The 26,661-nt window shown below is 33.9% G+C and overlaps 1 protein-coding gene and 1 pseudogene across 1 annotated transcript; one reads left to right on the forward strand and one right to left on the reverse strand.

The window, feature by feature from the left end:
* Positions 1-6,479: 6,479 nt before the first annotated feature.
* On the reverse strand, positions 6,480-9,501 carry LOC120083470 (tetrahydroberberine oxidase-like). The gene is made up of 2 exons (XM_039039237.2): positions 8,456-9,501; positions 6,480-7,355 (listed from the first exon to the last, which is right to left on the reverse strand). Exons 1-2 carry the CDS (start codon positions 9,327-9,329, stop codon positions 6,622-6,624), a joined length of 1,608 nt encoding a protein of 535 aa, XP_038895165.2. The 5' UTR covers positions 9,330-9,501; the 3' UTR covers positions 6,480-6,621.
* Positions 9,502-14,786: 5,285 nt separating this feature from the next.
* Positions 14,787-17,718, forward strand: LOC150034515 (uncharacterized; annotated as a pseudogene).
* The last annotated feature ends 8,943 nt before the right edge of the window (positions 17,719-26,661 follow it).

Below are 26,661 nucleotides of genomic sequence, written 5' to 3' on the forward strand. Positions count from 1 at the left end.
CATAGCACGAACACTTCGCTCTCGTCCTCAACAATCGTCTCGGTCACAAACTTCTACAGACACTACACGATCGTTTACTTAGGGCAAGCAATTGTCTAGCAAAACTATGCGATCGTTCAGTAAATACTGCATGATCGTTTAGCTCGCCACTATACGATCGTTTACTTACCCAGCCGTCATTTAGTAAATCAGTATTTACTTAACGACTTCATGATTTCTTTTATAGGAGAGAGAAAACTCAAAGAAAAATTTTTAGCGTTTGTAAAAACTTCTTTTGAAAATAGGAAAACCATTTTCTTTTTAAACTCATGGTTACTATGATTCAATAACCGCCCACTACTTTGGTTATTTAAAAGAAAAAGACTTAATTATCCAATAATTAATATTATCATAAACATAAATGATAACCAACTTATAATACTATATTTATACATATAGTTTTAATATTTCATCTCAAGAAATATATAAACCATAGTTCTCTTTTTATTCCATGGTATTTTGATTAAGGATCAAATCAATTATATCATATATAATCAAAATACCTCTTGTCAATTTGAACATTTCAAATCAAAACCAAGAATTGATCCTTAACTGAATCCATTGAGCTATCAAGGGGTCCTCATAGACCTGTAGCTCGAAGCTCCAATGGTACGTGAATAACTAATTAAACTCTTTAGTCACGGGATCTACCATCCGTTAACTGCTAGACACTCCACTAAGATCGACAGCTGAACTCTCCTTACCACAGATATATTATGTGTCTATCTTAACCAATAAGTAGGCGACAACCCTTCACAGATCGCTCATAAGTACATCTGGGCCAATAACCGTTATACCCCTATAGTTATATCTGTCTCCTTAAGTACCACTGATCCCTCTAATGAACATAAGTCATAGTCCTACCATGAATGAGCATTCTCTTCCAAAGAGAAGCTGTGGCCACATTGTTCAAGCCCTAAAATCAGCCCTTAAGGGAGCAATCTCTCTACTTATCCCTGCTTCGAGAAAGGAATGAATTCTATCTTGTGAATTGAGTTCCCAGCTCCCAGATCAGACAAGTCCCCAAAAAGGTAGGCATGTTGAGTTGGCAATATGGCCACTCTCACCCATACTAATTAAAGGATCACCCTCAAAGGTAGGAGTTCTCAAAACACTCAGAACTGAGGTCGTGTCACCTATGGTCGTTTAGGTGAGATGTAAGTCTCTAGTATCAACGACGTTATATAAAGAGTCTAATCATCTCATGGTCCAGGTCTTATACAAATTCTTGTTATAGGACACCCCCACTCCACGTCTCCACATGAATGGTCAGGATCTACCATCTATAGTAGTTTACAACACTTGCAATCCTCTACAAAGCAGGACATATCCGTAGTGTCACCAGGATCAGATATCCCACCTTAATCCTTATACTACAGACCTATTTAGATTATCACTTAAGGCATGATCCATTTGTATATCACATATACATGCTTAAGTTTACATAAGATAACTAAGAAGCTTTGTTTATTGGATATGAGTAAATGTCAGAATTAAATAACACTTATTTTATTCATTAAACAATGTGTATCTTTACAAAACAACGAGATTCCGGGAGAATTAGGAACCAATCTCAACAGGTGAGAAAGTTTCCTCATATTCAACTCCCTTAACCTGGGTATAACCCTTTGCCACGAGTCTAGCCTTAAAGGTTTGCACCTTTCCATCTACACCTCCCTTTCGCTTATAGATCCACTTACACCCAATAGGTCTTACCCCATCAGGTGGATCAATAAGCTCACAGATGTTATTGAAGTACATAAACTCCATTTCCTCGTTCATGGCCTTAACCCATTCATCTTTGTCAACATCCTCAATTTCTTTCTTAAAAGGCAATGGATCCTCGACCCATCATTCGTAATGACATTTTGGGCTTCAGTCAAACCCATGTAGGGATCCGATGGGTTCAAATCCCTTCCACTACGTCGAGACAGTCTCAACTCTTGAGCTGGTTGACTAGAGGTTCTGACCTCAATAACACTTGTTGATCTGTCGGCCTGTTCAACAACTCTTGTTGAACCCTCAGCAGTCTCAGCCTCACTAGAGATCTCACATAAAACGAGCTTACTTCGTGGCTTATGATCCCTCATGTGGTCTTCTTCCAAGAAGATAGCATTTGTGGAAACAAACACTTTGTTCTCACTCGGATCATAGAAGTATCCCCCTCTCGTTTTCTTAGGATAGCCTACAAAGAGGCAAACCTTCAAACGCGGTTCCAACTTCTTTGGATTAGTCGCTAGCACATGTGCCGGACAACCCTAAATCCTAAAGTGGCATAAACTACCTTTACGGCCTCTCTATAACTCAAAAGGTGTTTCAAAGACACTTTTCGAGGAAATGTTGTTCAGGATATAACATGCAGTTTGCACTGCTTAACCCCAAAACGAGTCTGTAAGATAAGCATAACTCATCATAGAGTGAACCATGTCCAACAAGGTCATGTTTTTCCTTTCTGATATAACATTCTACTAAGGTGTACCAGGGGCCAAGAGTTGGGACGCAATCCCATGTTCTATCATATAGTTCTGGAATTGGAGGTCCATATCCTCTCCACAACGATCAGATTATAGTGTTTTTATAATGTCTTACCTAACAAGTTTTCAACTTCAGCCTCATACTCCTTGAACTTGTAAAGGGCTTCCGACTTAGGTTGCATTAGGAAGAGATACCCAAACCTTGAATAATCATCTATGAAAGAGATTAAATATTCATACCCACTTCGAGCTTTAACATTCATCGGACCATAGAGGTTTGAATGTACAAGCTCCAAGGCTTCGTTGGCTTTGTAACCTTTTCTAGTAAAAGGTCGTTTGGTCATCTTGCCTTCGAGGCATGATTCACGTATCGGTAAAGAGTTTTCTTCTAAACTCTTTAGAAGTCTACTTTGTACCAACTTCTCAATTCTATTGCGGTTGACGTGACCTAACCTAAGATGTCAAAGATGGGCGTTTTCTTTTGGAGAAATCTTTTGTCCTTTAGTTGTTGTTTCCGTATTGAACATTTCAATGTTAAACAAGGCTTTTATGACTAACTACCTTAGTACATATAAGTTTAACCAATCTTCATTCCATTCTTGAAAATAAATACTTTATTCTCAGAAAAGAAGACGGTATAGCCTTGTTCAATGAGACAAGAAACCGAGATTATGTTCCTCTTAATATGAGGAACTATAAAAACGTTATCCAGTATCAGATAACGTTTCTTGTCAATAAATAACTTCAGCCTGCCTCCAGCAACAGCTGAAACAACTGTCCAAACAATCAGCAACTACGAACGCTCAATCTACACGACCGCAACATCGCAACAAATATAGCACGAACACTTTGCGCTCGTTCTCAACGATCTCCTCGACCACGAACTCCTCTGCAACACGAACAACCTCCACAGACCACGAACGGCCTCCAGAATATCTCGACGTGTCGAGTTTAGTCTGACACCACCAACAAGGCGACCTTGGTATTCTCGGTGTGAGAATCCAGAGGGTGGGTTCTGTTCGGACTTGGTAAAAGGCAGACGAAGGAGGAAACACCGATCGTGTATACGACTGGGCAAGTGGGAGATGGTAAAGACCTATCGTATAGATCAATGTCCAATCGTTTAGATAAAGCTAAGCGATCGTCTAGCAAAAGCTATGTGATCGTTTAGTTCATCGTTTAGCTCGGTCTGTCGCCTATAGACTCTACATGATCATTTACTTTGGGCAAGTGATCATTTAGCAAAACTATGCGATTGTTTAGTAAATACTGCACAATCATTTAGCTCGTCATTGCATGATCATTTAGCTCGCCCAACCATCATTTAATAAATCCTTATTTACTTGACGACTCCGTGAGATCCCTTTTCTGTCAAGAGAGAAATCTAAAAACTTTTTCAATCGTTTGAAACAACCTTTTTTCAAAATAGGAAAACCAAGTTCCTTTTAAACTCACGGTTACCATGAATCCAATAACCACCCACTAATTTGGTTATTAAAGAAAAAGAATTAATTATCCAATAATTAATATTATTATAAACATAAATGATAATCAACTTATCATACTATATTTATAATCTATAGTTTTAATATTTCATCTCATGAAACCATAGTTCTTTTTTATTCCATGGTATTTAATGTAAATCTCATTTACATCAATTCTCTACTAAATGTATCTCATACATCATACCGATTATACCATGTATAACCAAAATACGTCTTGTCAATTTGAACATTTCAAATCAACACCAAGAACTGATCCTCAATTGAATCCATTGAGCTACCAACAGGACCTTATGGACCTAGTAGCTCTAAGCTCCAACGGTACGTTAATAACTGACTAAGCTCTTTAGTCACAGGATCCACCATCCATTAATTGCCGGCACTCCACTAAAGACTGACAGTTGAACTCTCCTTACTACAGATATATTATGTGTCCATCTTAACCAATGAGCAGTGCGACAACCCTTCATTGATCGCTCGTAAGTACAGCTGGGCCAATAATCGTTATGCCCCTATAGTTACATCTGTCTCCTTAAGTACCACCAATCCCTCTAATGAACATAAGTCATAGTCCTACTATGATTGAGTCTTCTCTTCCAAAGAGAAGCTGTGGCCACTATGTTCAAGCCCCAGAATCAGTGTTTAAGGGAACAATCTCTCTACTTATCCCTGCTTCGGGAAAGGAGTGAATTCCATCTTGTGGATTGAGTTCCCAGCTCCCAGATCAGACAAGTCCCCAAAAAGATAGGCATGTTGAGTTGACAATTTGGCCACTCTCACCTATACTAATCAAAAGACCACCCTCAAAGGCAGGAGTTCCCAATAGGGGTGTACATAGTCCGGGTTGGGCTGGGTTGTGTGAATTTTGTGGACCAACCCGAAAATTCGAGTTGGCTAATAATGAACCCTATTAGTTCATTTTTGGAGGGTCAACCCAACCCAACCTAACCCAATCCAAAATTTTCGGGTTGTGCTGGGTTGGGACACCGGTTCTGTTACACGATCGCTTACCAAATGGCAAATACTACACGATCGCCTACCAATACTATACGATCGCTTACCAAATGCTACACGATCGCTTACCAAATGGAAAATGCTACACGATCGCCTACCAATGTTATACGATCGCTTACCAAATGCTACACGATCGCTGAGCTCGGCTATACGATCGCTGAGCTCTGCTACACGATCGCTAAGTAACAAAATGCAATACAATAGCCTGCCTAATGCTATACGATCGCCTACCCAATGCTATACGATCGTTTACCAAATGCTATACGATCGTTTACCAAATGCTACATGATCGCTGTGTAACAAAATACTATACGATTGCCTACCTAATGCTATACGATCACCTACCAAATGCTATATGATCGCTTACCAAATGCTACACAATCGCTGAGCTCGGCTACATTAGCTCTGCTACACGATTGCTGAGCTCTGCTAGACGATCGCTGAGTAACTAAATGCTATACGACCGTCTATCCAATTCTATACGATCGCCTACCCAATGCTATACGATCACTTATCAAATGCTATATGATCGTTGAGTAATGCTATACGATCTGCCGGTTTTATATTTTATTTCATTATATATATATATATATATTTGGGTCAGGTCGGGTCGAACCGACCATGGAATGGGGTAACTCAAGACCCAACCCGAATTTAATATTTTTAAAATTTTTTAACCAAACCCAACCCAAAATAAAATCTAACCCAGCCCAACCCTTGCGGTTTGGGTTGGGTAGTCTGGGTTGGTCGGGTTACCGAGTCTTTTGAACACTCCTAGTTCCCAAAACACTCAGGATTGATTTCGTGTCACCTATGGTCGTTTAGGTGAGATGCAAATCTCTAGTATCAACGGCGTGATATACCGAGTCTAGTCATCTCGTGGTCTAGGTCATATACAAGCTCTTTGTATAGGACACTCCCGCTACCACGTCTCCACCTGAATGGTCAGGATCTACTATCTGTAGTAGTTTACAACACTTGCAAACCTCTACAAAGTGGGTCGTATCCGTAGAGTCACAAGGATCAGATATCCCACCTTAATTCTTATACTATAGATCTATTTAGGTTATCACTTAAGGCATGATCCACTTGTATATCACATATACATGCTTAAGTTTACATAAGATAACCAAGGAGCTTTGTTTATTGGATATGAGTAAATGCCAGAATTAAATAACACTTATTTTATTAATTGAACAATGTGTATCTTTACAAAACAACGAGACTCCGGGAGAATTAGGACACCAATCCCAACACTTAATGTCTTCTCAAATCGAAGTCCTCTACCATCATAGGAATACAACATTTCCAAGTGAACTTGTATACCCCTTACAAGGGGTGGATTAGATTTTATTATTTATTTATTTATTTTTACTAATTCCTAGTTAATAACTTAGGAAATAGTTATCTAGTAAATTACATAATCATTACATATTCCAAAAGTCATTGATGATTCGAAAATCACAAATTTTTCTTGGATCTTATTTAATAATCACACAAAAATATCAAAGTCAGCTGACACAACCTCTTATTTTGCAATACAAACAAAGTTTGGGATTGGACAAACACACATGAAAACAACATCAAGAAGCCTATGACAAACTGAGAGGAGGTATGCTTTGCTCATGCTTAAAGAAATTTGAAGGATCGACCTTAGTTTTAACCTGCACAAGCCTTTTGAAATTGTTCCCAAAATACTTCAATCCCCAAATACTTGCTTGCTTGTAGCTCGTGTTACCATACTTATTATTTGTTCCAATGTCAAGATCTCTATAATTGATATAGGCAGCCCTCGGCGAATTCGAAACAAAAGGAGTCATATAGTCATAAAGCTCTTGTATCCAATTTAGATGTCTTTCATTTGCAACAATACTTTGCTCTGTCCACCCAACAGTGTATGAGATTTTGTATAGAAATTCAGCTCTGTGTGAAAATGGAATCTTTGATGAAGAAATCTTGCTCATTTTCCCACCATAAGGAAACAAAAAAAGTTGTGATGTTTCTGTTACTTGAGATTTTAATCTTTCCCATATTCCCTTTAATGCTTGTTGGGAAATGGGTTGTTTCACATAGTCTGATTTGATTTTGTAGCTTATGGTTTTGATTGGAGGTTTGGCTAGCAAAACTTCTAAGGCTTCTCCATTTGTAAAACCTGCTGAAATGAGAGTTGATTGTATCCAACTTGTTTCTTTGCAATTAGACTTTGTCAACCCTAACTCAGGGAATGTTGTGTTCATGATTGTAATAAGCTTGTTTGTCTTTCCAAGAAACAAAGAGAAGAATGAAGCTGTTGGATTTCTTTTGACTCCTTGTGTTGGATTCCCACCTATCATCAAGACTTAGATTTAAAATTTGAACTCTTAATTTGATAAAATTAAGATCGGTCAAAGATTAATGTATTGGATTTCTTGGCATAGTCAAGTAGAACTAAGGTTCAATTTAAAAACGATTTAGGCCAGAATTTAGACCCTATTTTAATAACCATTTTTTAGATCCTGTTAGGTAACCATTTTGCTTTTTGTTTTTAGTTTTTTAAAATTAAGCTTACAAACATCTCTCTCATCCCTAAATCTCTTACCTTTTTCTATCTACTTGTTACACATTGTTTTTGGAATTTGGTTAAGAATTTAACTCTTTTATTAAAAAAAGATGCAAACCATTATAAGAAAATGAGAAGAAATATGTTTAATATTTAAAAACCAAAAACTACAGGGCCTTAATTTTTATTTTGTTTAAATTAAGCTTATAAACACTATTTTTATTCCCAAGTTTCTATATTTCGTTGTTTACTTAGTATTATCATGTTGTTTTAGTATTGTCATGTTTTAAAAAGGCAAGTCAAATTTTGAAAATAGAAAAAAAAACGATTGTCAAAAACTCATTACTTTTTTTAAGAATTTTACTAGGGAATCCAACTTTTCTTAAAAATAATTGAGAATCATAGTGGAGAATTTGAGAGCAAACCAGCCTATAAAATTTTAAAACTAAAAAACTATTCGAAATTGTTATCAAACGACGAAGATTTTTTTTTTCAAAAAATAAATATATAAAAATACTACTTCTATCTCTTAATTTTATTGTTTTAGTGTTTATGTAGATGCATGTTTTACAAATCTAAACCATATTTTGAAAGCTATAAAAAAAAAATAGTGGCATTTTGTTTTTAAAATTTGACCAACACTTCGAATATTTAGTTCAAAAGAGATGAACAACGAAAAAGACTATCCTAAGGTATATCTATCTTGTGTAGCCAGCCTGATAATCTAGCTACAGTTTGTCACATGTCAAACTTTGTTTTTCTTTAAAAGAAAACATTTTACCATTTATGGTGTTGTGTGATCGGAGTAAGCTACACACAAATATGAATTCAATCCAAATTGGGGTGGTTAAAATATAAGTAACTCTTAATGTTATCAAAGCAAGTACCAGTCAAATTGATGCCGATGAGTAGAGTGTCCTCCATTTTGTTAGCAACATACTGCCATTGATATACAATCTTCTTTGTATTTTTGTCCAAGCTTTTTTCCAGCCTACAAGTTGTCACAATCGGTGGAACTCTAACCAGTTTCACCTTCCACCCTACCACGATCCCAAAGCTCCCTCCTCCGCCGCCTCGAATGGCCCAAAACAAGTCCTCCCCCATCGTCTCCCTATCGAAAACCCTCCCATCATCATCAACCAAGTAAGCATCCATAACATTATCCGCAGCAAGACCATATTTTCGCATCAACCACCCATATCCACCGCCGCTAAAGTGCCCTCCAATGCCCACCGTCGGGCAAACGCCTGCTGGGAATGCTAGGGTTCGACTTTTCTCAGCGATCTTATAGTAGAGTTCACCTATTGTTGCACCAGACTGAACCCATGCAGTGTTGTTCTTCGTGTCAACTTCAATGGACTTAAGATTTATTAGGTCGATGACGATAAACGGAACGTCGGAGATGTAAGAAAGGCCCTCCGTGTCGTGGCCTCCGCTTCGGATTCGGATTTGCAAGCCATGGCTTTTGGAGCAAATCACAATGGCTTGAATGTGGGAAATATGAGATGGTTTGATGATGACAAGGGGTTTTAGGGTTTTGTGTTGTGTTGAGAATCTAGTGTTTTGAGCATAGGATGTCAAAAGGGAAGAATAAGAGGAATTGATTGGAGTGTATATTGGAATGTCTCTAGAGTAGATGGAGAGACATTGAAGAAAATCTTCATGTTTGTAAGATGAAGCTGCTGTCCATTGGACTAAAAATGAAGATACAATAATGAAGTTGGTAAAAGTAAGTAATGGGTTTAAAGGAAAAACCTTCATTACACACAAGATTTTTGTGTTCCTTTTAGTTTATGCATTGGAAATTAACTTCATATTTATTGTGTTTTTTTTGTTCTTCTTTCTAGCATTGATTGTATACTATTTAGAGACTTTAGTGGCATTTCTTGTTTTTGGATGAGTGTGACATGAGAAGTGGAGTAATTATAATAATGCTACACTTAGAGTCCTTGACACATTAATGATGCGACCCACTCGATATAATCACATGAATTTTGATTTTTGATTTTTGAAATTAAACCTATAACACTACTTCCACTTAATTTATTTTTGTTTTTGGAATTTAACTAGAAATTCAAGTATTTCTTTAACAAAAGTCGTAATTATATTTAGATTGTACCTATCTTTGTGCAACTAGTTATCGAATTACAATTTATCATACGTCTGGCTTTTTTTTTTTCTTCAAATTTAAGAATTAAATTGTTTTTTTTACTAAAAGAGAAATGACATAGGTGTAACATTATTGCTCAAAGGGTTCATTACCAAATGGGGGCTACACGTTATTTTTTTTTCCTCTTTTCTAATATTTTTTCCTTTCTTTTGTCTGTGGGATGGGATACAAAACATGGCAAAATATTTTGCTTGTCTTCGAAGAAATGTTTATTTATTTGTTTATTATCCCATGGCAAAATCTTTTGCTTATCTTCGAATAAATGTTTATTTATTTTCTTTTTTATTTTTAGTTTAAAACTTATAATAATTTTTTATTGCACATGTATTGTGATATATGTCAAATTGTTCATCATTTTTCTATAAAAAAATATGGATAATTTAACTCTCCTTACTTTCCAACAACCCCATTAGTGGTTGTTGTGAGTGGATTTTTTTTTAAATAATTAAAATAGTCTATGCCATAGTGGACCCCGAGCATAGTTTAACTAACCATAATTTAGTATTTAAACTATGTCACTACCTGAAGTTGAGTACTATTGAGTGACATATGATGATACAACTGTGAAGCTTAATTAAGAACCACACAAAAGAAAAAAAAAAAAAGAATTTCTCAGTGAAAAAACTTTGTTTGAACAAATGGGTAACATACACGAAAAGATCTGCAATTCAAGAGATCCCATATTGAAATTATGATGATACCTTATAATGTTTATAAATCGAGGGAGATATTTTTCTTATCGTTAATTAATTTTGAGATGAAACTTTGTATTTATCTGATATGGTATCAAAGTCCATGCATGAAGTCTAAATGAATACGGAGTTTAAAATTGAAATTCAACTTAATGATGATGAACTCAAAGAGGCACCGTCTTGAGAGATTGAGGGATGTTGGAGAATTGCAATTGATCACCTTGAGAGACATTGTAATGCTATATAAGCTTATATTAGTATATTATTATTATTATTATTCACTACAAGAAAACTGACCTATTGTGATCATTTTTTATTGGAGGTTGTAAAAAAAACTTCGAAAAAGATGTACATTTTTTGAAGATCCTTAAAAAACCTTTGAGAAATATGTATTTTCATCAAAGGTTAATACAAAACTTTGAAAAAAATATATATATTTATCGAAGGTATTAGGAAAACCTTTGAAAAAGATATACATTTATCAAAGGATATGAAAATCCTTTGAAAAATGTATTACCCTTTCTCGAAAGTCAATAAAAAACCTTAGAGAAATGTGTATTTTTATCGAAGGTTAATAGACACCTTTGAAAAAAAAATATATTTATCAAAGGTGTTAGGAAAACCTTTGAAAAAGATGTACATTTATCAAAGGTTATCAAAATCCTTTGAAAAATGTATTACCCTTTATCGAGGGTCTTAAAAAACTTTCGAGAAATATGTACTTTTATCGAAGGTTAATAGAAACCTTTGAAAAAAAAAATATATTTATCGAAGTGTTAGGAAAACCTTTGAAAAAGATATACATTTATCAAAGCATATTGAAATCATTTGAAAAATGTATTACCCTTTATCGAAAGTCTTTAAAAAACCTTTGAAAAATATATACGTTTATCGAAGATTATATTAGATATCTTTGAAAGAGATATATATTTATCAAAGGATATTAATATATACGTTTAAAAAATATATACGTTGAAAATCTATTTTTGAAGCATGTGTTCTAGTGTTAGAGGTAAGATATTTGATACTCTTTATTATTCTTATTATATATTTAAAAAAAATACAATTTTTACTCAAAAAACTGAAATAAATATTAATTTCATGAGTTCAAAATAATTTTGAATAAATCTAAAACCCCAAATTAAATAGCCAAAATTTACAAGTATTTAGACTAAAAAAACCAACAAAATTAAATAATTTTTGTAAGGAATATATTTTCTTTTTCTATGTGTCAGTGGACAAAACCAAAACATTGTTCTTTTAGAAACGACTTTTATCTTTCTTTGATGCCAAAGATAATATTGAAATTACCACAATCCATGTTTACAAACATTTTTAAAAATATATCAATTGTGCATAAACCCTTTTAAAAATATATACGTCTCCTCCATCGTCTCCTCCATCGTCTCCTCCACTGTCTTCTCATTATCTCCTCCATCATCTCCTCCGTCGTCTCCTCTGCCATCTTCTCTGTTCTGTTTGTTCCGCCTTTTCCTTGAATCTTCGCGTTGTTCGTTTCGCTACTAAGCTTCGTTACGTTCGGCTCCGCCGAGCCATTCCATCACTTTCAGGCTCAAGCTCCGATCTCCGCTCTTGGGTTCGCAAGTAGCTCTGTCTAATAAAAGCTCCACAATTCCATCACTTTCAGGCTCAAGCTCCGATCTCCGCTCTTAGGTTCACAAGAAGCTCCGTCTAATAAAAGCTCTGATCTTCGCCATTCCAACACTTTGAGGCTCAAGCTCCGATCTCTGCTCTTAGGTTCGCAAGTAGCTTCGCTCATAGGTTCGCAAGTAGCTCCGCTCATAGTAGCTTGTTTTACACATTGAGATTTTTTAATGTTAAGGACTTATTTGGTACAAAAAACTAGGAGTTGGCTTGATTGTTATATATTTATCTATCTGAAGGTTGTATGGGATGTGATTCTTGAGCTAGAAGATGATGGTGGACACTCTCATTTAAGATCAACCGTTTGATTGGACATTCTATTTTGGTAAGTTGGATTTCACATGTTCTGGTTTATGTGGTGATGCTGATGAAGTTTTGGTGTGTTTGCATCTCTTACATTATCAACCATTATTAGTTTTATTCATGTCACATAAAATCTGTCTAAATCGCATCTAGTATATGAAAGGTTTATATTATCAAATACAAATATTTACCAGAATGTTCTTTTGTGATATTTCCTCTGTGAACTGTAATGGAGATTTTTATTTCAGTAGACGTATGCTTTTATGATTGTATAGATCAGAATGTTGAAGAAAGTAATGTTGGATGCATGCGTTTGTAAGGTTGTGAGGTGAGAAGGAAACCATAAGATGAGAAGGCAACCATGCATTTGTAATGTTGGACGCATGATTGGCCAAAGTATTGGCAAGAGGCATTGCCAAAAGTTGCTCATACGTCGGGTATGTGTAAGCAAGAGCAGAGAAAGAGAAATGTTGAGTGCAAGGCACTGGGTAGACGATCGTGTAACAAATGAGCAGAGTTACACGATGAGATAAACGATCGTCTAGTAAGTGAATGGCGCTACACGATGAGGTAGGTGATCGTGTAGGTGGGCGCTGGACGATCGTGTAGCAATGCGGGGAGCTAAACAATGAGGTAGGCGATTGTTTAGCAATGTGCGGAACTAAGCGAGGGGCTAGACGATCGTGAAGATGCGCGCGACGTTAAATGATGAGGAGTGACACACTAGACGATTGGGCTATATGATAGGTAAAGTACTGCACGATCAGTAAAAGCGCTAGACGATAAGCGTAGAAGTTGGATGATAAGCGTAGAAGCTGGACGAAAAGCGTAGAAGCTGGATGATAGCGCTAGACGATAGCACTAGACGATAGCGTTAAACATTAAACGATGCGCAGGCGCTAAGTGATACACTATACGATGGCGTTACGCGATGAGCGTGGGTGCTAGACGATAGCCATGTTGCGCTAAACGATGAGCAGATGCGCTACATGATAGGCGGAATACTAAGCGATGGGCATTGGGTGATAGACGTAGGCGCTGGGTGATGACATTAAGCGATAGGCGGATGCGTTAGACGATAAGGCGTCAACGCTAAACTCCAGCGGCCCATCGTTTACCTCCATCGTTTACTAAATGATAGGCTATACATGAGATCATTGAGAGCGAGATCGTTTACTAAACGATTGAGCTACACGATGGGCCGCTGGAGTTAAGCGATAGATGCAGGAACTAAATGATGGGGCGGGGTGTGACATGTTAGGATTGTGAAACCAATGCCTATCATTTTTTTTGTTTCTTGATGTAAGTAAAATCTGAATGAATTCTTTCTCTTGTGACCCTTTCTTTTCACAATCTTTTGTCTGAACTCTTATTCTGTTTTGCAGACGGCTTAATGATAACCGATTAAATGGACCAATCTCTAAAGAACTTACTAGAATTACAAGTCTTAAACTTGTGTAAGTCTTTGTATAATTTCACCGTTGTGTATTAGTTCATTTTGGTGATATACATCCCTGGTTGAAGTTTTGTGCCATGTCATGTGATTAGTTTATGATGGATTGTGTCTCATTTGTTTCAAGGATATCTCAAACAATGACTTGTGTGAAACAATACCAACTTGTGGACCGTTCAGCACATACCTTTAAACAAGCAGGTTTCTGAATTTTTTAAACTAAAAACACAATGAAAAATCATGATGAATACTTATATTATTTAAACTACTTTTAAATACATCATTTACTTTTCTTTTATTGTCATTCTCTCCCTTTATTATTTGAATTGTAAATTAGTTTAAAGTAATAATTTAATGTTATTAGATGTAATAATTAGTTTAAAGTAATATCTAGCCAAATATGGATGCTTTTTTGAGGTAAAAATACTTCTTGAATCTCCATCTTCCCTATTTTTATTCTCTTACTATTTCATATTTTGAAGTGCATAAAAGTGTATAATGCAGAGAACACTCTTTTGCCAACATCAACCCAAAGTGTAAAAAAAGAGAATAGAATGAATGATTCTCTATTTGTATTATGATGATCTTTAAACTACTTTTAAATACATTATTTACTTTTCTTTTATTGTCATTTTCTCGCTTTTATTTTTTGAATTGTAAATTAGCTTAAATTACTAATTTGGTTTAGGTAATCTCACACTTTTTAGAAGGAAGTGTATAATATTGATAGAAGTTGGATGCAAATTGGAAATCGAGTATTGTAAGAATATAGAAATAGAGATAGAAGTTTTTTGGATTTTGTATTTATGCATGCAACGACTAGTCAAATATCTTGTCCATGTAAAAGATGCAATAATGTAGTACTTAAGACTCGAGATGATGTTGAAGCAAACATGTTAATGTTTGGAATAGTTCCAAGTTACACTAGATGGACAATGCATATTGAAGAAAGTTTTACTTATGAAGTAGGAGAAAATAATAATGACACTGATGATGAAGATGTTTTTGAAATACTAGAGGATCATTTTGGTGCTTTTAACACGGATAACTGGATTGGTAAAGGAGAATCAAATAAGAATGGTTATGATGAAGAACCTAATGAGAATGCTTCTCAGTTTTATAGATTGTTGAATGATGCAGAAAAAGAGTTTTATCCTAGGTGTAAAAAACTATTCTAAGTTGTCTTTCATTATGAAGTTGTTTCATCTAAAGTCTTTTGGAAGTTGGAGTAATAAATCATTTACTTTACTACTTGAGTTATTAAAAGATGCATTTCTAAAAGGTACTGATCTACCTAATAATTACTATGAGACAAGGAAAATCCTTCAAGATTTAGGACTTCATTACTCGAAGATACGTGCATGCTCTAATAATTGCCAACTATATTGGAAGAAAAATGCGAAAGCTGATGGATGTTTAGTTTGTGGAGAATCTAGGTGGAAGCCAAATGAAATAAATAAAAAGAAGAAGATTCCAGTTTTGCGATATTTTCCTTAACTCCAAGATTAAAAAGATTATACATGTCAAGAAAGACTGTATCAAGTATGACTTGGCATTTGAATGGACGAGTAGATGGAGTTCTTAGGCATCCTGCTGACACTATTGCTTAGAAAACACTTGATGAATCATATAGTTTGTTTGCTTCAGATCCTCGAAATGTTCGACTTGGATTGGCTAATGATGGATTTAATCCATTTGGAAATATGAGTCTATCTTATAGCTGGCCTGTCATTCTTGTCCCATATAATTTGACACCATGGATGTGTATGAAAAAGCCTTATTTCTATCATTACTCATTCCTGGACCTAAAGGCCCTGGTAATGGTATTGACATCTTTTTACAACCGTTAATTGATGAAATGAAACTTATGATGCTTCAGTAAAACAAAATTTTAACATGCGTGCTGCATTATTATGGATAGTTAATGATTTTCCAGCATATGGAAATTTATCTGGTTGGAATACAAGAGGTACTTTAGCTTGTCCTTCATGTAATTTTGATACTCGGTCAATTTATTTAAAAAATAGTGGAAAAATGTACTACATGGGTCATCGTCATTTCTTACCCATAGAACATGAATGGAGACTACAACGAGAGTTGTTTGATCGGTTTATTGAAGAAAATCTACCTCCTAAGAATTTGTCTGGAAGTGATATACTTGAAAAAGTGAACCAATTTGGAGAACATGTATTTGGCAATAGTATGAAAAAGAAAAAACGTTCTAAAGATTAGCTAAAGAAAAGCATATTCTTTGAGCTACCTTATTGGAGTACTTTATTACTGCGACATAATTTAGATGTCATGCATATTGAAAAAAATGTTTGTGAAAATATAATCAGTACATTATTGAATATTAAAAGGAGAACTAAAGATAATTTGAAGCCTCGTCTTGATCTTGAAGAAATGGATATAAGAAAGGAATTGCATCCAATACAATAAGAAAACAAATTATCTTATCAGCTTCATGTTGTACATTGTTATCAGATGAAAGAAATGCATTTTGTGAGTATTTGAAGAAATTAAAAGTTCCAGATGGATTCTCTTCTACTGTTGGAAGGTGTGTCGATCTAAAAGGGAGAAAATTATTTGGTCTTAAAAGTCATGACTATCATATTATTATGGAATATTTTCTTCCATATGCACTTCAGGGGTTGATGAGAAAGGATGTTCGAGATGTATTGATTAAATTGAGCAATTTTTTTAAGATCTCGTGCTTGAAAGTGGTTAAAGTGGACGATATAAATCTTCTTGAAGTTGAAATAGCAAAACTTCTGTGTAAAATTGAAATGATGTTTCCTCCGTCGTTCTTTGATATAATGGTGCATTTATTAATCCATGTACCAAATAAGGTTAGAGTTGTTGGACCAGTTCAGTACAAGTGGATGTACCCATTTGAAAGGTATTTAAGTAAGTTAAAAGCTTATGTACGCAATCGAGCTCATCCTGAAGTATCTATTGTAAAAGGTTATATCAACAATGAATGTGTAATGTTCTGTACTAGATATTTTCACACCATAGAAACTAAGTTCAACCAAAAGAGAAGAAATGAAGATAATGATCATAATCCTTATGAAGGAATATCTATCTTTAAATCAATTGGTCGTCCTATGAGACCAGTCAAACAAACAAGAAGACTAACGATACAAGAGTGGAGACAAGTTGATCTCTATACTTTAAAGAACTGTGATGATGTCCTCCCATATATTAGGTATGTAAAAGTTTTCTTATTGATGATTTTTTAAAATATTTTTAAATAGAGTCTAAAGTAACTTTTTAATTTTTTAGTGAGTACATACAAGAATTACAACATCTTGACCCTAAAAACGCACAAAAAAAGCATGATAAAGAGTTTGTAGAATGGTTTGAAGATCATGTAAGTGAGAAAAGACAATAGTTATGATATTTATTCATCTATACAATTTCTATTCATTTTAAAATTTGATACTATTTTCTATGTAGGTTACTAAATTACATATCGATGGAAGCAACAAAGTTGACAAACAGTTATTAGATTTATCTCGAGGTCCATCACAAGAAGTAACATGCTACAAAGAGTACATTGTTAATGGAATCAGATTTTGTATCAAGGATGGTGATGATTTAAGAAAAACACAAAATAGTGGAATAGTAGTGAGAGGAACTGATGATCAAGAGTACTTTGGTGTATTGCATGATATTATTGAATTGCAATATATGGGTAGAAACAAGGTCGTTTTGTTTAAATGCAAATGGTGGCATATCAACGATCTTGGTAAAGGAATTAGAATTGATGATCATGGACTAACTAGTGTGTATATAATGTACACATTGGCTACAAATGAGCCATTTGTATTAGCATGCCAATCTGAACAAGTTTTTTTACCTTGAAGACAGAAGAAATCCGGTTTGGTATTTTGTGTTGAAAGTTGATCCAAGAGATTATTACAATATCCCTTTGATCATAGATGAAGATTATTAAGAAGAAGATGACAAAGAAGACGTAAATAGAGCAATTTAATTCTTAATTTTTTTGTCTATCGTTTATGTTAGGTATTCTCTTCTTAACTTTATAATATATGATCTCTTATTTCTTAAATTAATACTCAATTTTTATTATGTTATTTATCTAACTTGTTTTTTTTCCAACAAATTCATTATTTATGTAAAGGATGAAAAAAGTAAGAAGCAGATTCAACAACAATAATAGTATAGATAGTCACGAGAATACTACGATTGCATCTACATCTAACCAAATAGTTGAAGATCATCAATCTTCAAAAAAATCTAAAGTTGATTTAGAAACTTTATCATCGTTTACGGGAGAAATTAGATCAACTACTAGTCATGAAAAATTTCTTAATAGAGGTAACATATTTTTATAATATATATTATTTATTTTTGATTTGTCAGTAACTTACTTTCTTTTCTTTCTTTTTACATTAGAATCTTATTTTAGAGTAAGAAAAGTACGTGGTCCCACATGTAATCTCAAACTAGTTAAACTACCTCATGGGATTAGATTTGAAGTATCATGGAGGAAGAAATGGCCCGTTGGAGATAATGTTGATATCTTTAACCGCCAATGCACTATCTTACCTACACAAGTCAACTTTACTCCTTTACAAGTAAAAAGTTGGAGAGATATTGATACAATAACAAAAAGAAAACTATTTGAGCTTAAATTGGTATGTGAAAAAATAATAATTTTTTTCCTTTAATTTACTTCCTACATAATTAGATTACAACTACAATTTTTTTTTGCAGGAATGATTTAAAGTTGAAGGTCATGAGGCTTTAGTATTGCTTCAAATTCACCGATCTTATAATAATTGGAGAGACGGTCTAAAGAAAAAATAGTTGTAAAAATATGATACAGTTGCAGAAGCTTTAGTAAATATTCTACCAGGAATTACAAGAGAAGATGCAGAATATCTTTCAAAGTTGTGGATATCAACTGAATATCAGGTTGTATTCTAATATCTTTTTCTTGTACATAAAAAAATTTGTACTTATTGTTATTTTTTTTTATTGATGCTCATACTCTATTTTTGAAATACAGGAGATATGTGAAGACCAATATAATAGAACTGTTCTAAATTGAATGTATATCATACATGTGGTTCACAAAGTATATAACAAAGAGTTGAAAAAGAGGTAATTAGATGAAAAATTACATAAACTTCTTTTAATTTAGTCAAATTATCTAATATATAATATTTTCACTTAAATAGGTTCAAGTCACTAATGAAGAACCAAGTCGAATTAGAATTTGGGAGCTAACTCACTTGAGTAATAATGGATTGACTGTGAATGAAGACACATGAGAAAATGGGAAGTACAAAATATGGATAGATATGATATTATTGGTTAGAGTAAAGGTCATTAATTTATCATCTTTGTTGCTCTATTCTAGAAATGATTGATTTAAAGAAGTCTCTAGCTTATCCCCTCAGAATTCTTAGACTATTGTCTGGTGAGCTATAAAACATATCTTGTTCAAGCAAAGTCTATCTATAGAAAACTCATATAATTGTCCTACGATATTTAACATTGTGAAGTATGAATATTTCAAACTAGTAGTTTCCAAGTTTTCAACTTGTAGACTAAACAAAAATTGTAGTTAGTTTAGACTATAGTGTCATTTTAGAGTTCAAGATTAGGAATTGGATCAAACTGATGTAGTCCAAGATATTTCTATATTATATAGGTTTAAAACTTCTCCAAGATCTTATTTGTTTTACTTCCTTCCCTTTTCTTTCACTACTTCTTAGGAAAATTGCTCGTTATTTTATTTTTTGATTTCAATTTTTCTTATGTTCTTCCACAAAATCTAACATTCCATAGATTTCTGATGCAATTTGGATCAATTAAAGGAAAGAAATGAAAATGGAATCCCTAGAATTTGGTGAATCTGAAATGGGTTTCAATCAATTTGAAATAAAGATCCCGTCCTCAGGACAAAAAACAGGCTTATTTCAACATAACTAAAGAGTGTGTTATTAAATGAAGTCTCATCTTTACAGGATTGACCTCTAAACATGTCCCTAGAGCTTCCAAGGGACTTTATCCAGATTGTAGACGGAAGGTGGTTGGTAAGGGATAATGAGTGGTTGTGGTACAGGCAGGGTGAGGGGTGAGAGTACTCTTTCTATTAGGAGCTTCGCCCAGCTAAGCTAGGCTACTTCCCTAATGAAACTAATAAAGTATAAAGGTAAGTTTAATAAATAATATAAATTGAGTATCAAATTCCGTTAGCAAGCATTGGTGATAAACGAATTTCTTTATTAAATATTAGATCGATTCGGTCGATTCTTCTTAGGCTGATGAGAATAGGCTCTAGTCGAGAACAACGCATATTCCAACAAGACCATCAACTGCGGGTAGGCTTCAAGCTCCTACTCATAACCGCTCTATGTACATGCATAATGGTGACCACATCCTTTACCTAACAAAGACATATGTTTGTTTGTTGTAAACATTTGAATTTATATGTGTTAGTTTTGAATTATAATATGTGAATTTGTATTTGTAGTTGGAACTTAAATCATATGCTTCTCAAGTGATTGATGGTACACTTGACATGAACAAGGATGAGATTTTCGTACGAGTATTTCGACTGGAGAAACAACAGGCGTGTTCGTGATTATGAAGTAGGTGTTACTCCTCCTGAGTTGTTTGGATCATCGTCTACTATATGCGACCTTCAGCGTCGTCTTAATGAGTCCAAACAATGACTTCAAGAATCTGAACGACAAAGAAAAGAATCTGAACAATAAAAAGAGGTTGAGGTAGAAGCACTTAGGCATCAAATAAGCGAATTAGATAATCGTTTTGAGGATAGATTTCAAAAAATGATGACAGAGATATGTAAAAAATTTGTTTCTAGTTGATCAATTGTATTTTGATGTTATAGAATTTCGATAGCCTTTTGGTGTACTTTTATGACATATAAGTTTACTTCCATTCATGTCATTGTCTATTTTTTCTATTATATTCTTATATCTTGTAATTCATGGTACTACATGTAGATGAATTAGTAAAAACAACCTTGAGATTTGTCCATAAATGTGATAAAAGGTTTTGTAAGAGAATTTTCGAAGGATATACAATTGTTGATAAATAAGTTTTTATGAAGGTTTTAAAATTTTTGAAAATAACATGATAAGCCTTTAAAAATAATGAAAGCCTTCGAAAAAGACTACTTGATATAGATAATTATCAATAAATAATTTGACAATTATTGAAGATATATAACCTTTGAAAAATTATAATTTTTGAAAGTTAATCAACCTTTGAAAAATAATACTTTCCGATGAGTAGTAAACCTTTGAAAAAGTTTTTTCGACAGGATCTATTTCGACACTTTTCAAAGGTTGAGATAACATTTGAAAAAAATGTATTGAAGATTTATTAAATATTTTTTCGATTCGAAGGTTTTGACATTCGAAAAATGTCAACTTTGTTGTAGTGATTATTATTGTTTTGTTTTAAGTTTAGTTAAGTTAGGGCATATAACTTATTTAATTTTAGATTAAGAACATCTAAAATTTTATGGAAGGCGTTAAACTGCATGAGTTTAATTTGCATCGGTCAAACTTAAGTCGATTTCTGTTTATTTTAATATATACTTCTATATTCTTGTAAGAAAATTCAGTCCAAATATTATTAAGGTGTTGTCTTTAAATATGGAAAAAATGAACCAATTTATGTCACTATTCATTCATGACAGATAATAGAACCGGAATATTTTACTATATTTAAAAATATTTTCTATAATTTTATCCTATTATCGAGGCTATTAGCTACCATGTATATTTACTTATGTGTGTAGGCATAATTACAATGAAAATAGCTGAATATGGATGTAACATTAGTTAATTTTGAATAAGTGTGGGTACACAACGGATAACACCAACGTTATTAAACTTAATCATTGAAATCGCATTTAAAACAAGTGCGATGGGAATAAATCATTCACCCACAATGAAAAGCTATGGTTTCTAAACCATTTAAAAATCGGTGGGATATGGGGTTTAGGAATCGGCATAGAGATGTCTACGGGACGGGGTCGGAGATGTCATTTTCCGTCTCCATCCCCTCGGGACGGAAATTCCCCGCGAGGAATTAGTGGGGATCAAGTTCTTTGCGCGAAATTTTTTTCGATTTGTTTTGAAAAAACTAATTAACTTAAATCACTATGCACAATTTTTAATTAAATAATTAACCCTACCATTAAATTGTTTATTGTAGTTAGTTTTATCTGACCATTTAAATTTAGAGTTAAATTACTCAAACTTTTGCCCAAAAAACAAATCATTTTTTTTATAGAAAGATATAGATATAAATCAAATAATTCACATATATAATCTAAATTTAAATATTCAATTTAAACATATTCATTATCTTGACCAATAAACAATCAAACTTGAAATTTAAATGTATTATTTATATAATAATAATAATAACGTAATATTAAATAATTATATTAAATTAATAAATAGAGGCTAACTGGGGCTGCGATGGGGAATGGGGCGAGGGCGGGAGTGGGGACGAGGAATGCATTTTCTGTCACTGTCCCATTTAGCTTCATGGAAATTTTTTTTCCCACTTCCGCTCTCCCATTCTTTGCCTAATTGGGGAACGAGGTGGGCCCTGTAGGGACATCTCTAGTTTAGTAGCATTTGAAGGTGAGTTGTGCGTGTTTAATATTTTTCTTTAAACACGTTTTTATTACTTCAATATTTAAAAATCATTTTAGTCACGTCTAATCATTGTCGATTTATCAATTGTGAATATATCATGTCACATTCCGTCCCAAATAATTACCCTACCCGAACTTAGGACAAGATGCTACGACAGTAGACCCCGAGCATGCAAAGGAGCCTACAATCAATTTCTTTTTGAACTTGGAACTTACCTTTAATTACTTAATTATTATATAGCCAATAATAAATTATCCATTAAAATAAAAATTCAAGGTTATTAAGTGTAATCTTGAACAATATGTGATTGGCTTATGGGTGGATCATGTTCAAGAAATTATTTAAAGAGTCTATTGTATATGGATAAAGTTGAGTGCCTAATCTAGATGATGCTATAGATATGATCCATTTTGTAATTGTTACAAATGATTTGATCCAAATCGTTCATATGGAGACATGTGAGTAGGGGTATTCTATAGAATAAATGCAACGATTCGACTCCCTAGGACTTGAGTTAGGTCGTTACTGTATGCATGCATAAATCTAAAAACAACACTTTTCATGAATTGGCTAAAACCAAATAAATATCATAAAATAAGTAATTTTTGTTAAAGCTAAATAATTAAACAATATTAATCAGGGCACTCTTAATTTCAACGAAACATTACTAGTGTTGGGATTAGTGTCCTAATTTTTTTTGTTCTTGTAGTTTTTAGTCTTGTATAAACAAATTGTTATTGATAAAATAAAAGTTATTATTATTATTATTTTTGCATCAACTCAATCGAATAAACTAAGGTCCAAGGTTATTTTATGTAACTTGAACAATATGTGGTAGATATACAGGCGAATCATGTTGAAGTAATAACCTAAATGGTCTGTAATATATGGATAAGGTTGAGTACCTTATCCTGGTGACAATACGGATACAACCCACTTTGTAATTGTTATAATTGTTGTAAATTATTACAAACGATTTGATCCCTAATTATTCATGTGAAGACATGTAAGTGGAGATATCCTATACAAAGTGTTTGTATAAAACCGGACCGCAAAATGATTAGTCTTCCTTTATAACGCCATTAATTGAAAAGACTTAAATTTCACTAGGATGACTATAAGTAACTTGACCTTAGTTTTGATTGAGTTGTGAACTTGTGCCTATGAGGGCAATTCTTTGATCTGTATGGGTGAGAGTGGCCAGGTTTGCGGACTCAATATGCTTACCATTTTAAGAATATGTCCGAGTGAGAAGCTAGGAATATAACTACACGAGATGGAATTCTCTCATTCTCGATTCTAGGGTAAGTGAATGAATTGTCCTCTTAAGGGTTGATTTTGGGTCTTAAACAAAGAGGGCTCTCACCCTCTCACTAGCTAAAGAGGGGTCTAGTTTATAATTGGACTATAATTAGAGTGATCAGTAGTACTTAAAGAGTTAGATGTAACTTTGGTATTCTCGGTATGAGAATCCAGGCGTTGTGGGCTCTGTATGATCTTGGATTGAGGAAGAGAGGAGGTCTACGATCGAGTAGACGATTGAGTAAGTGGGAGATGTGAACACTGTCTATCGCATAGACGATGTACTCAATCATTTAGAAAACACAAGTCTATCGCATAGACTTTGCTACTTGATCGTGTAGCAACGATCAAAGGTCAACGATCGTATTGTCAACTCTTAAACGATCGTTTAGTCTCTCAACGGCTATCGTTTAGTAAAAACAATTTTCACTTGATAGCCTATTTTTGTGAGTATTTTTGAATGGAACAACTATTAAATTTGGAAAACAATTTTCCTTCTATATCACGGTTACCATAAAACTACCAATAACCTCCCATTCAATCGGTTATTAGAGAAAAAGAAATTAATTATCATATAATTAATTTATTATAAATAAATGTGATAACCAACTTATCATATTATATTTATAATCTATAGTTTTAATATTTTATCGTATGAAACATATAAACTATAGTTCTTTTTCTATTTTATGGTACTTAATATAAATAATATTTATATTCATTTCTCCAATTAATGTATCTCATACATTACACCAATTATATCACATATAATTGAATTTTCTCTTGTTAATTTGAACACTTCAAACAAACCCAAAATCCGATTCTTAACTTGAATCCATTGAGCTACCAAGGGGACCTTATGGACATGTAGCTTGAAGCTCCAATTGTACGTGAATAACTGGTTAAATTTTGTAGTCACGAGATCTACTATCCGTTAATTGTCGGGCACTTCACTAAAGACCGACAGCTACACTCTTTGCACTACATATATATTTCTGTGTCCATTTAACCAATCAACAGTGCGATAAATCTTCACAAATCGCTCGTAAGTACAATTGGGCCAATTTACCATTTTGCCCCTATAGTTACATCTAACTCCTTAAATACTACTGACCCTTTTAATGAATAAAAAGTCACAGTCTTACTATGACTAAGTCCTTTCTTCCAAAGAGAGGATGTGGCCACTATGTTCAAGACCCAGAATTAGTCCTTAAAGGAGTAATTTATCTACACCTGCTTCAGGGAAAGAGTGAATTCCATCTTGTGTAACTGAGTTCCCAACTCTCCAATCAAACGAATCCCTAAAAAGATAGGCTTGTTAAGTTGACAATCTGGTCACTTTCACCCATACTAATCAAAGGATCACCCTCATAGGCAGGAGTTCCTAAAACACTCAGGATTAAGGTTATGTCACCTATGGTTATTTTAGTGAGATATAAGTCTCAATTATCAATGGCGTTATATAAAGAGACTAATCATCTTGTGGTCCGGTCTTATACAAACTCTTTGTATAGAACACCCCCACTCGCATGTCTCCACATGAATGGTCAAGATCAAACCATTTGTAGCAATTTACAACACTTGTAAATATCTACAAAGCGGGTCGTATTCTTAGTGTCACCAGGATAAGGTATCCCTCCTTTATCTTTATACTACAGACCATTTAAGTTATTACTTAAGGCATGATCCACTTGTATGTCTCACATACATGCTCAAGTTTATATGAAATAACCACGGATCTTAGTTTATTGGATATGAGTAAATGCAAATAAAATAACATTTATTTTATTAATAACAATGTGTACAAAATGTTTACAAACTACGAGACTCCAGGAGAATTAGGACACCAATCCCAACAGTGCGTTGGCATGCATCCCTATAGTGTTACTAAGGAGCAGCTAAATATGCGAGCCTTTTCGTTCTCCTTCAAGGATGACGTAGAGGATTGACTTTATTACCTATCACAAGAGAGCATCACCACTTTGATGGACATCAAAAAGAAATTCCTGGAGAATTTTTTTTCTGCCTCCCATGCAACTAGAATGACGAAGGAGATTTATAGCATCCTACAGGACTAAAGAGAGTCATTGTACGAGTATGTTGAAGTGCTTTTGAGCTGGTTTCCTTCATCATTAGTTCTTCGACCAGCTTCTTATCCAATATTTTTAGGAGGGACTGTTGCAGCAGGATAAGAGCAATATCGATGAAATTGTAGGTAGAGCATTGGTTAACAAGACTTCTTCAGAGGTGAGAGAACTCATATCCACCATGGCAGAAAATGCACAACAATTTGGGACGTGAGTTCCCATCACTAAGTCATTCACACAATAGATAAGTGAACTTAGGGTTGAATTAGTTGAACTGATTATTGTTGTGAAACATGTATTCTCTATAAAGGCACAACCTTAGGAGCTTGTAGCTGAGGCGAACTATGTTGGCAATCAGCAAGGTGGACAAATTGTATAACTATAATTGCTAGAGAAACTAGGGATAAAGTAGCTCAAAAATGACCCTTGATGAATTAGTGAAGATCTTGACGATTTTGGGATTTGTGTCTTAAATCTTGTAGATTGTAAATTACAAACAAAGGCATTTATTTAATAAAATAACATATTTAATAAAATAAGATGTTATTTTATTTGACATTTAATTCTGTATAAACCAATCCAATAAACTAAGGTCCATGATCATAAATGTAAACTTGAATAGTGTGTGTAGACATAAAAGGTAGATCATGTTCAAGTTATAATCTAAATGATCTATAGTAATGGATAATGTTGGGTATCTTATCCTGGTAACACTATGAATATGATCCACTTTGTAAGTA

This window comes from Benincasa hispida, chromosome 8, assembly GCF_027475165.1.
Source record: "Benincasa hispida cultivar pf3 chromosome 8, pf3_genome.v1.1, whole genome shotgun sequence".
Classification (NCBI taxonomy): Eukaryota; Viridiplantae; Streptophyta; class Magnoliopsida; order Cucurbitales; family Cucurbitaceae; genus Benincasa; species Benincasa hispida.